Source organism: Solanum verrucosum, unplaced genomic scaffold, assembly GCF_900185275.1.
Source record: "Solanum verrucosum unplaced genomic scaffold, falcon-dt-bn FXZP01000016.1, whole genome shotgun sequence".
In the NCBI taxonomy this organism is placed as follows: Eukaryota; Viridiplantae; Streptophyta; class Magnoliopsida; order Solanales; family Solanaceae; genus Solanum; species Solanum verrucosum.
The window spans coordinates 62543-80450 of record NW_026020243.1 but is presented as its reverse complement, the minus strand read 5'-3'; the positions used below and the strand labels follow the sequence as shown (position 1 = coordinate 80450).

The 17908-nt window shown below is 34.6% G+C and overlaps 2 protein-coding genes across 2 annotated transcripts in view; both read right to left on the bottom strand.

Moving 5' to 3' along the window:
- LOC125832955 (putative disease resistance RPP13-like protein 1) overlaps positions 1-17908 on the bottom strand; it is a 172074-nt gene that overhangs the window by 117639 nt on the left and 36527 nt on the right. The window lies entirely within an intron of this gene.
- Positions 8481-12708, bottom strand: LOC125832936 (putative disease resistance RPP13-like protein 1). Its single transcript, XM_049512113.1, has 3 exons — positions 12522-12708; positions 11270-11533; positions 8481-11173 (listed from the first exon to the last, which is right to left on the bottom strand). Exons 1-3 carry the CDS (start codon positions 12706-12708, stop codon positions 8481-8483), a joined length of 3144 nt encoding a protein of 1047 aa, XP_049368070.1.

Here is a 17908-nt window from a genome sequence, read left to right as displayed (position 1 = left end):
CTTCTTGCCTTTAGTAGGAGCTTCCTCAACAATATTAACTCCAATTATTGTCGAACTCTTACGAGACTTCTTTTCAGTGGTCTTGTTATCTTCCTCAATCTTGAGCCGAATCACAAGATCTTCAAGCTTTATTTCCTTACGTTTGTACTTTAGACAATTCTTGAAGTCGTTCCATGAATGTCACGCCCCGAGCCTACACCCTGGACGTGGCCGGCACTCGAAGACCATTTCTGGTCCCCAAGCGAACCCTCATCCTGGCTGACTCCAAGCGGAATACTAACTTAAGCATACAAGAGCTTAAAACTGAATAAGAGTTTATAAACTCAACTTTATAAATCTTTAACTCAAAAGAAAACTCTGTATAATAGAATATATATACAACTCGCCATAAAAGGCAACTTTAGTCTTCAAAACATTTAACAAAATAAATGAAGAGACTTCTGAAACTCTATTGTCTATCTATGAAGCCTCTAACTGATAAAGATGGAAGCCGGGACAAGACCCACGACCTCCTAACAACTGATACAACTGAAAGGTAAATGAAATCCTCCGGAAGCAAAGAGGCTTGTCATAGCTAACTGGAACTCCCGGATGTATCAACGAATCTCCTGTTGATGATCCTGAATACCTGTGTCTGCATCATAAAAAGATGCAGGCCAAATGGCTCAGTACGTGGAATGTACGAGTATGTAAGCTAGAAAGCTAAACAACATAGGCTAGAAGAAAAACTGGAATAAATTGAATAACTTACCTCTTTTCAAACTTTCTCAACTCAAGGAATACCCAAAACTACTCAAACTTACTCAACTCAGAAGATAGATACTGGACTCAGAGACAGATACTCAACTCAAAGATAGATACTCAACTCAAAGATAGATACTCAACTCAAGGATATATACTTAACTCAAGATATATACTTAACTCAAAGATACTTAACTCAAGGATACTCGACTCTTGAATAACTGAACTCAACCTGACTGACTTCTTTCAATATAAGGCAATTTAAAACAAGTGCGATATAAAGAAAGACTGTTTAAAACATGCTATAAACTCTGAGTGTATACAAGGATACAATAAGCCTGAGATGTATATAGAAATACAATTGAACTGATGTATATAAAATACAATAATTTCTGTGTATGAAAATACAATAACTGCTGTGGGAGTTTCTCTAACCGACAACCATCACATAAGAGCTATAGTGATGATACAGCGATCGACCTCACGCTGCCAGAGCATCTTATACCCGGCCAAAGGTATAAGACCTGAACTGCCTAATGGATCCACTAGTCTAATCTGAAAAGGATTCATCTAAAAAGTATGATCCTTTTCTACCCATGGTGGCTAACATGGTTCTATGGGGGCTGTGGGTTCTTTGAACGCTCCCCCAATTCGGTGCTCGATACTACTCCCAAAAATGTACTGGCTCTTATGTTTTTAAAACATATTTATTCCTGCTGATATGAGATAATTACTCAAAAACTAGCCCGAAGGCTCTTTTGGAAATCTCAGTTTCCAACCTTGTTTAAATGTAAAAACATTTCTTTAAAACTTCTTTGGGAATACATAGTTCCCTAATAACTTTGAGAAAAGAACTCAACTTTAAACTCTTTACTTTACTTGAACTCTTGGCTTGATGTGAAACTCTTAACTTAACATGAAACTCTTAACTTTTGACTTGACTTGAAACTCAATACTTAACTTGGAACTTGAGCCTTAGAATGAAGTTAAAACGCTCAATGAAGACTCTTGGAAAACCTTAAAGACTTGCTTTGACTTACTTACTTCTAAGCTTGACTTCACTTGACTTGGAAACTAACTTCACTTGAATTGGAAACTAACTTCACTTGACTTGGAAACTAACTTCACTTGACTTGTAGTTTTACTTGACTTTTGGAAGTACCTTGGAGTGTTGGAAACAACTAGGAAACATAGGTATAATACCTAGGAACATGTATAAAAAAATAAATGGTGAATGAAAGGGAAGGATTGGTGTCCTTGGCACTAGGAGAGGTGCAACAGCCCAGCCCTTTTTTCCCCAAAAATCCGACTTTTTCCCCTTGGTTCTTTCCAATTCTAAACCCTCTCAACCTCAAGGTTTCAGCAGCAACACTTAGAATCATAAAGACCCTTATTATACAATAGATTCAACTCAAAAATCACAGCCAGAAATCTGTACTAAATCAGCAAGAACTTCAACACAACACCACTACAACTTCAACAACCAATAAATCTTCTCTTGGAATTAAAAACGAGTTGGTGTGTGGGGGTATGAACCAACCAACACTAAGGATCATAAAATCCCTCAATATACAATAGGTCACAACTCAAATACACAGCCCAATCCTGTCCCACAACCAACAATAACTTCAACAACACAACTAACAACATCAACAACAACTAACAACTTCAACAACTTCAACAACAAATCCAATCTCTTCTCAAATCATAAAAACGAGCTTGGTATGTGGGGGGAAAGGATAAACCCACACTAAAGACTCACATACCTGATTAGGGATCACCCCCGACAAAAATCCACGACGATCCTTAGCTTCTTCTTCTCTTCTTTTCCTCTTCTTTCTCTCTTATCTTCCAAGCCCTAACTCTCACTCTTACTCTCACTCTTTAAAATGGGACAAAAATGATCCAAACATCAGTCTAACACCTCAATATAACCCAAAGAAAAGATTAGGGAAAAGACCAAAATACCCTTAAAATTTTCGGACTAAACAAACTGCACTGTGCGACTGTGCGACTGTGCCAACAACCCAACTTCCAAAGGGCATAAGTCACTCATACGAACTCGGAATCAAGCAAACTCGGCGGCGTTGGAAAGATCATTCCAAGGGCTTTCCAGACATAACTGGAAATTCGCCTAAATCATTTTGAGCTAGGAGATACGACTGCTCAAAGTTGACCAAAAACTCACCTTTTTTCCATAGCCAAATTTTCCAGATTCTTTCCAAAATGACTATTTCCAATTCAACTCTTCTTGGAACTCAATGTGCTACACCTAGGGACCTTAACTTAACACTCAAGAAATTTTTTATTCCTCGGTAAAATCCCACTCCACATGAAGGATGGCTCGAGTCTTAGTTCGAAAATTCTCTGGGGTGTTACAATGAAGGAGGCAACTTCTCGATCATTGCAGCCACTTGAAAAGCTTCATTTACTACCATATCCTCAGCAATCAGATCATGGAAAATAAGTTGAAGTTCCTGCACTTGTGATCCAACAGTTTTATTATCTGACATTTTATAGTATAAATACTTTGCGACCACAAAATTTTTCAAGCATGCATCTTCTGTCTTATATTTCTTCTCAAGTGCATCCCACAATTCTTTTGAAGTTGTCATTGAACTATAGACATTATATAAGTCATCCTCTAAAGAACTCAAAATTTAGCCCTTACATAGGAAGTCTGCCTGTTTCCATGCTTCAATAATCATGAATTTTTCTCTGTCTGGCATTTCAGCAGCAGGCACTGGAGTTACTTCATTGGTAAATTTCTACAGACCAAGAGTGGTAAGCCAGAAAAATATTCGTTGCTGCCATCCTTTGAAATTCACACCAGGGAATTTTCCCAGTTTCTCTGTTGATGGTACAGCAGTTCGAGTTGATGCCCCAACCACCGTAACATTATCATTTGCCATTTCAGAATCTGTAACAAACAAAAATTGATACAAATGACTCAGTAAGCAATAACTTAAATTGCAAACTTAACAAGAGTGTAAAACCACGAAGGTTTTTGTCTCCACCAGTAACACAGATTAAATAAATAAATAATATCCTTAAGATTGTTGCCAATCTGTGTTTAAAAACAGTAATACTGATTACTAGAAACTTTGCAGAAATACGAAGTTACCAAAGTTTCCAATGAACCAATGAAGAACAGAAGAACATAAATTAATTCAAAAAAATTAAAATCTGTAAAGCATACCAGAATCTGAAAAGACATAATGGAAAAAGATCAAGCCCACTGAATGCACAGTGTCCCCTTAAGGAAATTATTCTCCAGTATCCGAGGTTTGATTTGGAATATGTTCTCCCAGGATAGAATGATCTCAATCACCAGTATATTGATACCCAAATCGCTGGTGTCAGCGAGCCACTCAACGGCAGTAAAGCACACAAAAAATATTTGTGCAGAAAAAGAAGAAGAAATCAGAATTTTTTGTAAGTAAAAAATTCTAAAGAATAACTGGTATTTATAACCAAGAGGAACTGATTCCGAAAGGTTGCAACCTTTCAGAATCCACACGGCCATTAATGAAAGTTTGCAACCTTTCAAACGGTCGTGACTGTTCCTGAAAGTTGCAACCTTTCAGAATAGTCATTTCCAATGGCGGGAAATTTAAATAAAACGTGAAAGTTTAAATAAAATGGGTGTCGGAACATTTCGGTTAATTAACTAATTAATTGAAACATTTTGGCCATTTAACTAATTAAATAAATAATTAACTAACTAATTAAAACAAACTTTGTCTCAAAAATAATCTCTCGATTGATCATTTTTCAAAGCCAAAGCCAAGCGAGCGACGACGATAACGGCGCGAGGGGGGTCCCTCTTTCCAACCCTTTTAACAATTAATAGAAGTGTTTCTATATTTAAACTCTTCTATTTTTCCTTCCACCACCGATGAGGGAGAAATGCCTTTTTTTACTAAAGCATAAGAGGACTTTTCAAGTTCCTCTCTTTTCATCTTCCCTTCATTTCCCATTAACTCTTGCTATAAACCCAACAAGTGTAACAACTCTTCCCCAATCGACATATTATTTCACTACAAAAGTGATTCTGGAACTAACTGTCGAGTGAAAAAGTTTGACTATGTCATACTCCCTCCGTTCCTATTTAGTTGTCCATATTTCCTCTTTTAGTTGTCCATTTTGACAAATCAAGAAAGGACAACAAATTTTTCCTATTATACCCTTATCTAAACTTCTTGAAAATTTCTAATTGTAAAAGTGTATGTTGTTTCCCTCCAATTTATTTCAGTTGAATTCAAATAAGTGGCTGTAATTTTAAAGTGAAAAGTTGTCATAAATAAAGTAAATAAACTTATGAACTTCCCAGCATTTATTAGTTATCTTGAGTGAATTTATTTTGGAATTGTAAATTGTACTATAAGGGTAAAATTGTAACTTCACTATGCTAATCATTGTTGCCTTAATCTGTGTGTCATTTCTAAAGTGGACAACTAAATAGGGACGGAGGAAGTAGTTCATAAGCATTTTTTAATGATGAATGAACCTATGCCAATAATCTCTGATGCAAATCAATCCTGATACAATCTCAGCGGCTGATGCTGAATCACAATCTAGAATAGTTTTAACGACATCTCTGATGCAATTCAGTGCTGATTTTCGAGCTTTAAATTGTCATACCAAAAAAAGGCACAAATACAGATAGAAGATGACAATTTTATTACCCAACTACTCTAGAGATTCAAAAAGTGACAAGATTCATCAGCATTACTTATGAAATGCACTGCAGTTAGAAACTCGATGATAATTTTATTACCCAACTACTCTAGAGAAAATAACTGGCAGGTTATCTAAAGAGTAAGTGCTACTCCTTTTCAAATAATCTAAAGTTCTGCCAAAATCAAAACAAAACGTTGTGTTTAGCTATGTTGCTCGGACTCTTCAAAAATGTCAATGTGGTGTGTCAGATTCTCCAAAAGTAAAGTATTTTTGGAGAATCCGACAGGGGTACGACATTGAAAGTGAAGAGTCCGCGCAACTTAGGTTCTTAGATCCTCATCAAGTGGAGATGATAATTCTCCATTTTCACGATCAAGTAAACCTCAATCCTAAATCTGTTGGCATTGACTATATGAATCCTCTATATCCATTCCCCTATATTAACGCTCATTTCAATTTGAGAAGTTACTGCTCTTTTGTGAATTCCTATTATAATCAGGAAATGATATATATAGGTGGATAAAATTGGATTCTGAACTCATAAAATGGTTTAATAAAAAAAAATGATGCACCTTGAAGCTGGAGTGTTTGAATAGATTGTATCATTTGTTGTAATTGTATAACCTTTTTATTGTTTGGTTTTACGGTATCAGTTACAACAATTCAATATGTTAGAACTCACAAGAGAATTGTAGAAAACTATAATAAGTAACAGACAGTTTCTATTGATTAAACAACTGAAAAATGTAATTCCAAATCCTGCCTATACCAGATTTTGTCTATAGTGTTCTTGTTACCTTCTTTTTATTCATCTTAAAATTAAATTTATCCCGATCTCTTTAAACAATACACATCTCTTTTAGCTCATAAAATGATTTTCCTAATATCACCAGTGAAGCACATATTAACAATTGGATGACCAATCATTGAATAGACAAGGAACTGTTTGTGCTATGTCGGGCTTGACCTCCAGCAAGAAACATCACCAGAAGCAGTAATGGTAAACTTGGCAAGTCTTGTGCCTACAAACATTGAACTTTTCACTGATTACGCAGTCCACAACTGAAACTCTTTTGGTGGAATATGTTAATTAGTTGAGTTGCCTGAATGGAAACCAGCCCTCAAATATTCCCATGTCAATCAACAACATACACTGTCAACATCTATGGCATCAGTTAAATCAAGATAGGATACTTAAGATTCACCTCAATGCATCTTCAAACATCACCATCTGTTTTTCTCATAAATTAGCATTATATATATAACCTGGTCGGATCATACGACCAATCAGTTTCATGTGCTCTTATCAGAATCATATTACGAAAAAAGAGTACCTGAATAAACATTAACACAAATCTTTGAAGATTTGGCTCAATTTAAATTACAATTCAGTTTCCTTTCACCGAGAGCATTTTGAGTTTTGATCTTTAATCGTCATGTCCATAGGGCCTCCCACACTGATCCAAAGTTTTCATCGTCTAAGAAGCTCATAGGGATATTATGAGAGAAATTGTCCAAAGATTGTTGTGGTGGTGATATTGCTTGTGGAGATTGGACCATTTCCATGCAAATTAGTTCCAACAGATGAGCTTGTTGGCATTGCATGTTGACAATCTCAGCTTGTGCCTTTGCCAATTGTGCTTGGAGATCACTCACTTGCTTTTGTAGATGGAACTGGAGCAGTATAAAACCATACGCGAAAAACTCCTTACTCAATATTTCCTTCTCAGACTGATGAAAGAAAAGTGAAATTCGAGAGAAAAGATAAAGTACCTTTCTTCACCTACACTCTGTGGACAGATCACAGTTGAGCTGATATTTGTCTATTCAGTAGAGAATTTCGGCACAACTGACGAAAGAAAGAAAAAAGATGGTTAAGTTGAACAGGTTATGCTGTCAGCTACTACTACTACTACTACGATATAAGCATCTCGTTAACTGAAACATGAGTAAATCGTTTTTGTTATCTAACCTTGAATTTATTCCAAGTAGGATACACTTCCTTGCCTTTCCCCTAGTTCTGAGGTCGCACTCGAGGATGAGTACTAATGGGAATAATTTGACGGAAACTTCATAATCTCCAAAGTTATCAGCTTACTGTATATATCTTCAGCCAAATTTCTGAATATCCAAAACAAGAAACTGATGTTTTAACCATTGTGCTAAAAATCGATATACTGACAAAAGTGATGTTTTAGCTATTGTGATAAAGATCCATATCTACCAATGTAAATGGTAAAAGATTTGTAGTACATTAGCATTACTTTGTGCTATCAACCTTCTAGGGCAAATTATCAATTCTCACCTACACTCGGTTTCTTTTACAATGACTCAGAGCAAGTTTAAAGATTACAATAGTTGCAACATATCACCTTTTTGTCATCTAATAGTTGAATGAAAATGCTTCGCTCCACACAGTGGCAATAGATGATCCACACTGTTCAACACTACTAAGAAAAACAAGAAGAATTAACAAACAAGGAATAGGAACGTAAACAGAAAAACGGAGATAGGAAACAAACTTTGTGTCTTGTATACCTCTGAATTCTATTAGAGCTATGCATTTATGAGTGAGCATGTGCATTACTCTAAACCTCCATTCTCCTTGGTCCAAGCGCTGAAAAACGGGAAGAAGAAGAATACATGAAGTGCTATTCAGATGAAAGTTCAAGCAATACAAGAACTAAATATTTTCAAGTAAGATTTATAACAAGAATACATGAATTGCTGTTGAATTGAATTTACAAAGACATTAAACATCCGGCTGATATATATGTTCCTGGTAAAAGATTATTAGTTCGTTATATTAATTGAGCTATCAACTTTCCGAAGCAAATAATTTCAATTCCTACATATACCAGCTTCTGTTTTATCACCTTTTTTGCTGTCATCTAAAATTAAATTCATCCCGATCCAAAGATGATTCCTCAGCTTCACATTGGCAATAGACGCTTTGTGCTGCTCAAGGATTTAACAAAGGAAAAGAATTAACAAGCAAGTAAAGGGAAGTAAACAAAAACATAAATGAAAAAATAACTTACAATTTTTTTTAATCATTACTGGTATTCCCAATCAATATCTATGGTGGGAATATGAGCAATTTTTGGCCAGTAATCTCCCTTGTCAAATTGTAGGAGTGGTTTGAGCAATGGGCATTTGTAAATATATAGTTTAGAGATGGAATGGGGCATCCCCGATTCGGGAAGAGATTTGAGATTAGAGCAATCCCGAATGCACAGCTCAGAGAGAGAGGAGGGCATCCCTGTTACTGGAAGAGATCGGAGATTAAGGCAATTAGAAATGTTCAGCACAGAGAGGGAGGAGGGCATTCCCGATTCAGGAAGAGATTGGAGATTAGAGCAATGTTGGATGGTTAGCTTAGAGAGGGAAGAGGGCATCCCTGATTCGGGAAGAGATCGGAGATTAGGGCAATCCCAAATCTCTAGACACCGAAGCCACGTGAGACGCTGAAGACCTTCGGTTGGTAGTGAATGGAGATTATGATGGTGATGTAAGTGTAGCTCAGAAAGAGAGGAGGGAAGCCCTTCTTCCAGCAGTGACTGAATTTGAGGTAAATTAATAGCATTTAGGTACTCTAGAGAGGTGAGGCTTTTTAGAAGTTGGCTGCTTAATGTTTTCAGATTGGATATAGTAAGCCTTCGAATAGAGCAAGGGAACTCCCATTTTTCACCAGAAAGATCGGTACCATCATGGTAGATGGTTAAATCTCTGAGACAGGGGAGTCTCTGTAAATGCCACTCCTTTCGGCCATTCACCAGTTTCTTACACCAGGAGATCCAAAGTTGTTGTAAATTGAAGGGCAATCCTCCTTCAGGAAAGGACTCTATATTTGGACATTGATACAGTTTCAGTTTCTTAAGAGATGGAAGGAGTTCCTGCATATGCTCTGGCAGTGACTTCAGCTTCTTGCAGTTCTCAATATGCAATGATGTCATCTGAGTCCTACATGCCACTGAAAGTATTTCAAGATTATCACAATCTCTAACACTGAGTGTTTCAGTGCCAGTAGGAATCAAAAGCCTAGTAAGGTTGTTGCAACTTCTTACACTCAAATTGCGTGCTCTTGGGACCAACTCAGGTGAATCACATTCTTCTAGAGACAATTCCTTGAGAAACATAGCATTCATCGACCCCTCCATTTTCAGCTCCCCACAAAAAGATATTATTATTCTCTTCAAGGTACTCGGCAGAATGCTAATAGTTAAGGAGGTAACAGATTTACAATCACTAATACGTAATTCAACAATCTGTTTCATTCCTTCAAGTTGAATGGGTGTCTCCAAACTGAGTTCAGGGCATTTTGATATTCTCAATCTAGTCAGAGAAGAAAGATTTTCAGGCAACTTCCCTATCAACTTTGGGCAACCAGTAAGCCGAAGTTCCTCAAGTACAGGGAACTCTCCCTTCCCCAGTACATGCCACTGCTTCCACTCCGGCATCCCTGCGAATTCAAGCTCCTCAAGGGACTTAAATGGCTTTGTGGAGGACAAACTACCATAGAAATCTTCAGTCACCTCTGTTATTTGATGCATCCCTCTAATGGTAAGGAATTTTAAACAAGGAAGCTGTCCTAGTGCTGGCAAGGAATCACAGTCCTTGCAGTCGCTAAGAGACAATTCTATTAGCTTATGAAATGAATGATCAGCTAGCCAATTTGGAAATTTTGTCCCTCTATAGCCAGTGATTCGGAGTTCTTTTATGTTAGTATTTGGTTGTAGCTCATCAAGTATCTCTCTTTCAGTTTGTGAATTGTCAGCATTACTTCCACTCCACTGCAAAGATAACCTTTCAACATGTTTCTTTTCCCTCATGTTTGCCTTCAGAGATTCCCTTCTATCAACCACATTTTGCAACTCTAGAATTGATAGAGATCCATACAAGTTATGCAGTTCACCCAAATCTTCCATTCTCGAACCACTACGACCACTTAGAATAAAATTGGCTCCCACTAGCACATGGAGACTTTTCAACTTGCTTAGATGTAGGGGTGTCGTCAAATAAGCTTCGCTAATGTCAAGGTGACACAAGTTGATCAATTTTTCCATATGCAGAGGTAGCTCCTCAAGATAACTACAATTTGACAAGAGAAGTGTCTCTAAGTTGTACAGTAGACAAATTGAATCTGGCAACTTTTTTATCTTTGTCCAAGAAAGGTCCAAAAACCTTAGGTGCTTTAATTTAATAAACAAGTCATTTGGCAACTCCTCAATCTTATAATGAGACAATGATAATGCCCTCAAAGATGTTAGTGTTGGCAATATGTCATGCAGAACCCTCTTGCTTAAACAGTATGAATGCTGCTGGATATTGATGGTAAGCAATGTCCTCAGCTGCTCCAATTTGTACAAGGGTTTCAACTTTTCGAAGTCACCTTCTTCCATTGAATAGGACATGTGCCGACTTTGTTCCAACATATGAGATCCTTGGTTCTCTTCCAACCTGATACACAGATTTGAAGATGCAATTTGGGCCAAATCATTGACAAGGTCATGCATTAAGAATTCCCCCGGATTCCATTCAGAAGACTCTCGGACCTTTTCAAACAATGATCTCGATCTCAACTCGAGAAAGTAATGGTTAGCTGAATGCAACTGTTGTACAAGACCATTAGCAATCCACAGGTGAATAACTTGTTCTTTGCAAAATAGATAATCTTTCGGATATATTGCACAAAAAGCAAAACACCGCTTCAATTGTGGACAAAGATCATTGTAGCTCAACATCAACGCTGGTAAGATTCCATTCAAACAACTATGCAGCTCCCATATTTCACTTCATAAAATGTCTCTCCACTCATCCACCTCTGATTTGGAGCGTAAAATACCAGCAAGTGCCTTTAGAGCTAAAGGCAATCCTTTGCACTTGTGTGCAATTTGTATTCCAACCTCTTCAAGTTCTGGATGTTCCTCAGGATCCCTATTTTCAAATGAATGCCGCTTGAATAGATCCCAAGAAACTTCACTAGACAGAGTCCCTACGTTGATTGCGCCACAACCCATCATCAAGGCAACATTCTCCTTACGTGTCGTCACAATGATCTTACTTCCTACATCTCCTTGTACAAAAAGATTTCTCAAGTCATCCCACTCTTTATAGTTTTCATTAGATCAATTAGATCAATTAATTTTCTTCTTATTTTTCTTAATTTTCTAATCTTTATAGATTTCTCAAGTCATCCCACACATCATCCGGAATATAAACAACTTAATATCACAAAGATTGATAATGAAAAATTAGATCAATTAATAAATAATATATCTAAAATAGAATATAAATATATTCAATATTTAAAAATACAATGAATAACAAGAATAACGAATATAGACAAAAACTTAATGAAATAATTATAGAAAAACGACAAGAATTAGAACATAGGCAAAATAGACTTTGTTGACACCCAATTTTGGACCTCCACAATATAGATTAATCATCGAGCTTTTTAACTTCAAATGATTTCAAATAATTAGTTTTAGAAAATTTATAATAATAATAATAAATAAATAAATATAAAATAAGATAAAAATATTTTCAAGTCATTTTAAATAGTTTATCACTTATTTATAATTTTTAAATAATATACGTGTTACGTATATAATTGGTGCATTTTTTATAAATATTCGAAAAGGGTCTCAAAAAGATTTTAGTTTTACTTAAATACTTTGTTAAATTAATTTTATCTAAATTAGTAATTTATATTTTTAGTCATTAGTTCATTGCGCTAATTATTTTATTTCGTTAGAATTAAGAAGCTCATTGATTAATTTGTATTAATTCGTTTTATCTCAAGTTTGGCCAACTCATCGTGTAATACTTTTTCCATATTAATTTAGAGGTCTCCAAATGTTGACAAACTAACAGCAACAATGATTGGGCCCTTTTTATCTCAATCAACCTAAATCCCCAACCCCATTCACGTTCCAGCCCACCAAGATTTCCCATTTTTCTAATCCTAATTCCTAGTTACAGCAGCCCACACTTTTCATTCCAACCGACCCATCCAAACCAGCCCAATAACCTTTGACCCGGCCCAAATCCTTGTCCAAAAGAGGACCCAACATGAAATTTCCAGAAGCAACCTTCATCAGCAGATAGAAACCAAAACAGAGCAACTTTCCAGACGATAACAGTGATCAAACGGAAAGCAACAACGACGTTGATTTTTTCAAGCGATTTCAAACGGACATAGACGGAAAGCAGTCTGCTACGTTTCCTCTGTCTTCTCCCCTCAAATCGTACAGTGGCAGAAGCATGCGTCTGCCCCATTTCCTCTTCCGGAATGGGGCGAAACCTCAAGGAAAAAGGTGTTTAACCGAAATGGTGAAAGGATTTTTGAATTCGAATTTTTGAAATGGGCTTCGGAATCCGATTTTTTCACCCGGATTCCCCCCAAAATCTGCCCTAGTTCTTCTTCTATATATATAAATTTTGTTGTCTTTGCTTGCGGGTGAGAATTTTTCTTTGAACAAAAAATACCTAAACAGCTAGAGCAAAAAAAAAATAGTCGAAATACACACTAAATGGATTAAGAGGGCAGAGAAGATATTCGGTCCTAATCTAAAGTGCTTTATACTAATTCGCTGCCAGTGCTTTCTAAAAAACTTCCTTGTTTGTGCCACATATTTGCGTGAAAGTCGCTGCTCACTCTAGCTCGTTTGTCCGGTTCGCTGCCCGAAAAAAGGTAAAACTCTCTAATCTCAGTTTTTCCTGTTCAAGCCTCTAGCCGTCTGTACTTCCTGTTAATGGGTTTAACTGAGGCTTCTCATTTCAGGCCGAAATATCGTTGTTGATTGTCCGCTGAGGCATAGATATGCATATTTAACGTCGTGTCGCCTTGATTTGATTACTGTTCATCCTTTGTGGTGCTTGAAACGCTGAATCCTTTCAAAGACAAAATTAGTTCCTTGTTTGTCGTTCGGCTAATGGTGTCCCTGAAGTCGACCAAGTCTTGGTCTTTTGTTGTTAATGTTGTTTTCACAAGAGCATATTCAAGAGCTATTTGATTTGAGAATTTTATGTCGTTATTGGCCTGTTGTTTCCAGTTTTGTCTTGACCATCTAGTGTTATCTGCTTAATGTTTTCGGGTTTACTCGGGGCCAATTTGCCTGGTCTTAGTCGTTGTTTGAGTCTTTCGGATGAGTGTGTCGTTTCAAAATTTGTGTCTACATTCTATTTCCATCGTCATAACTTAATATCCTTATGGTCTTTGTTCGGTTTTAATCGAAAAGGGAAGTATGTTGTGGTGCATGTCTGAAGTTTAGTATCCCTGTTGCTTCTCTGTAGAAAGAACTTTATAAAATTTGGATCCTCCTTTCCCCGTTTAGCTAAGTTTAGAAGAATAGCTTTATTCTTGATGTCTTTGTTTCAACCTTAGAATTGCTTCGGGATTTGATTTACTGTGATTCATATGGGCATATTACTTACTCATTTAAATTAAAAGCTCATAAATGGACTTACTCCTTCTTTTGACTCTATAGTTATTGTGATTCATTGTCCGGACCTTGCATGCAAAAAATGAATATCTAGTTTACAGCTTTTCTGATTATTTTAGAATCTAAAGTATTGCTTCTCTATACATTTATTTATTGTAGTTTCTGACTATCATTTCGGTCGCTTGCTAAGACAAGTGTAAATGGTTGATTAGCCATAGTTCGATATTACTTGATATGCATATTCTTATATCTTACTCTTATCTTCTCTTGAGGATATGTTAAATTATCTATGTTCTTGTTTTCATGCTAGTGTGCAAATTTGATTGAGATATTCAAATAACTGGACAGGATTTTAGTTGGCATTTGTTTAGCTTTCTTTGCTGCTAGATATTTGCTAATAGATTTTGAGGTTGTTGCTTGATGAATGCTAATTTCTATTCTCATTTTTTGCCACATGTGAAATTTGCTCCGAGTCTCTTTTGAACTCCCATTTTCCTTCTTCGCATTTCGAGAGAGCCATAAAGGCTCAAATTCCCTTATCGAGTCAACAGGCCTATAAAAATCGACGAACAGGTCTCGAAGGTGGAAAAGCGCGATAGATCGAGAAAGTGAAAAAATTGGGCCAAAGGCCCACTCTTAATTTCAGAGAGATGTATTTTGTTATTTTGGGCCTAAGCCCTCGTCATTTTATTTGTTAATATTCTTGTTAGAATTTAGGACAGGTGGGAAAATTGGGCCTTCGGCCCAAAGAAAATCATATATTTTCCTCGTTAGTTTAGGACAGGTGCAAAGAATGGGCAAGAATTGGGCCGAAGGCCTAAAAAGTGAAAATAGGCCCAAATACTGGTCCAGGCGGACAGGAAAACCAGATTTGGGCCCAAATTCTCTTTCCCTATCTATTTAACTGCTATTATGTGCTTATTTGTTAAAAATTAATATTAAGGTCTCGAAACTTCAAAATCCCCAAAAGACATCCATTTTGAATTAACCGCTTAACCAAATTACTCCTTTTTCACTTGATTTAAAAAATAAATAAATAAGTTTATGAAATACTTCACTTAGATAATATTTTATTATTTTTCTATTAAAATGGTCTCAACTAACAAAATAGTTCAATTTTGCAAGTCAAGCTAAGTTAAAATTATTTTAGCCAAATAAATTAGTTGTCGGATAACCGCATTAGCGGATATTCTAGGTGCTTTAAAAACCTTCTTAGGATATTAATAGGAACCTCGAACCCCCTTAATAGTTTTCAATAGATTTACTGTTTTAGTCTTTTGAAAACAATAGTTTTCTTGATTTTTCTTAAAAATTAAGTGGCGACTCTAAACCAGTCAAAATATATTTTCCAAATAAAACAGACTTAACAATAATATATTTGCAGGAATTTGTAAAAAATCTATAGTAGCACAGAGGAAGACTATTTTTTACCTACAAATGCAAATAGACAGCTTAGAATATAAACTACAACACAACTTATAAATGAATAAAGAAGAATACGCAATAGATGAAAAAACATATGAAAACTATGACGGATTAAAAATAAAGATAATATTTTCCAATCTAGGAAGAAGATATAAGAAAATAGGTGACAATATAAGTTTAATGTTAGAAAAAGAAACGGTAAAACTAGAAGATAGTTTAACTGCTATGGTAAGAATAACAAAAGAAAATGAAGAAATAGATAGAAGAACGGAAATTGAAAAAATAAAACAACAAGCAAAAAAGGAAGTACAACAATTAGAAGAAGTAAAAAATACTAAATTAATAGAGCTAGAAAAAGAGCTAGCAATATTAAAAGAAATGTATGAAATTAAACAAAAAGAAAAAGAACAAATAACAAAATTAGCAAATGAGATAATTAAATTTAAAGAAAAATTGCAATTACAAGATGAATTAGGAGAAAAAGAAGAAAATAACCAAGATAATCTACCCGAATTAAGAGTTGATGAAATAAACGATGATGATCTAGAACAACATTCGGAAACAAGCGAAACATATACGGAACTTTTAGCAAACATAGATAATACAAGGAATTTAGAAGTAAATACAGAAGACGTAGACATGGACTAAAAACCTAGCACATCAGGAATAAAAAACCCAAAAAATTTTAATCCAAAATATTATAATGAAAATTATGAACAATATGATGAAGAAAAAACTACATGGGATAAAAGATTAAATAAAAAATGGACGCCTAAACCAATAACTGGACAACATGAATTTTTAGATTTAGACTGTGTAGTAGACATAAATAAAACAATCCAATTATGGGTAGAATACATATCAAAACAATTAAATAGATAACAAGATAGTAATAGCAGAGGCACCAGGATACATAGAAAGAACACTTATAGGAACAGTAAAATTATGGCTACAAAATTTAACAAATGAAAGCTTAACAACTTTAAGAAATAATAAAAAATTTGATGGTGGAATAACCACTACAACCATGGAAATATTATATAAATACGAAATAGCTATAAGAAATGAATTTAGTAGTATGACAACAGAGGTAGAAGAACAAAATAAAGAAAAATCATAAATCGGAATCTAATGACAAAATTAGCAATATGTAATATGTGTTACATAGATGAATATACATGTGCATTTAGAGAGTACTATTATAAAGGAACATATAGCATAGAAGAAAGTAAAGAAATAAGAAAATTATATTTTACAAAATTACTAGAACCTTTTAATTCAAAAGTAATAAAAAGTTGGAATGAAGCAGAATTAACAGATACTTAGGAGCTAGAATAAAATTCTTGCAACGATAGTTTATGGAACTATGTGAAAAATATAAAGAAGAAATAAAAATGGAAAAAATATTAGTAAAAAATTTAGCATGTTGCAAAAATAAAACAGCACCTCAATTTGGTTGTACGGATAGATATTATAAAAATAAAAAAAAATATAATAAAAAATACAGATCAAAATATAAATATAAAAAACCAAGAAGAAGGTACTATGTAAAAAATGACAAAACTAAAAGACCATATAGACCAAAAAGAAAACTAACGGAATGTACTTGTTATAATTGTGGAAAATTAGGACATATAGCTAGAGATTGTAAATTACCTAAAAATCCAAAGAAAAAACAAATATCAGAAATAATAATAGACGATGTAAAATATACACAAATAGAATACGTAGATTATGAATTAGAAAGCAATGATAGTATATATGAATTATCGGAAAACGAAATAGATAATGACATAGAAATAGAATCAGTTAATGAATTCTATAATATAACAAAATGATTGAAGTAGATATACAAACAATAAATAAAGAAGAACATCAAGACGAAGAATATTTAGAACAGAAAATAATATTTGATAATAGTATATTTGAACAAATAAAAGGAAAAGAACTAGACCTAAGCGTAGCAAAAATATTCGAAATACCAACAATAAGAAACTGGTTTAAACGACAAAAAGAAGAATATTATGTAGTAAGTCAAAGAGAACATGTCATAGATTGCAAATACACTAAAGGAAAGGCCAAAATACCAATAATAAATAAACGAATAATAAATAAAGAAATACAAGATATTAAGGCTAAAAATCCAATTAAATATGTACATTTAGGAGGAACAGAAATACTAATAAAAGCATGTTTTAGAGAAGGAATAGATACACCCATAGAAATATACTTGGCAGATGATAGAATTATACAACCCATAGAAAAAAGTATAATAAGTGCGGTAAAAGGTAACCTCATATACCAAAAATTTTAATTTATAATAAGTGCTAATTACTCAGTAGCAATAAATGACAGAAATATAGATAAATCGTTAGTATTATATTGGAGAATGTCAGGAATAGAACTAGCCTCGGGAAGTAAAATATTTACAGCTAGATGTAAAAACTTATATGTTTTAACGACAAAACATAAAATAACAGCAAAGAATAAAATAAATAAAATAAAAATACAAGATCCTTTTGAAAGAATAGTCACAGTCATAGACAAGAATGACTATAGTTATAATGAAATTGACATAGAAGAAGATTTAGAAATAGTAAAAGAAAGAT

Bases quoted from the DNA above. Each gene is read 5' to 3' on its own strand.
- LOC125832936 (XM_049512113.1), bottom strand. From the start codon at position 12,708: ATGGGGCAGACGCATGCTTCTGCCACTGTACGATTTGAGGGGAGAAGA. The intron at 11,534-12,521 runs GTTGCTTCTGGA...AAAACTATAAAG, and splicing joins GTTTCTATCTGCTGATGAAG to AGTGGGATGACTTGAGAAAT. The intron at 11,174-11,269 runs GTATTTTACGCT...GAATCTTACCAG, and splicing joins AGCTCTAAAGGCACTTGCTG to CGTTGATGTTGAGCTACAAT.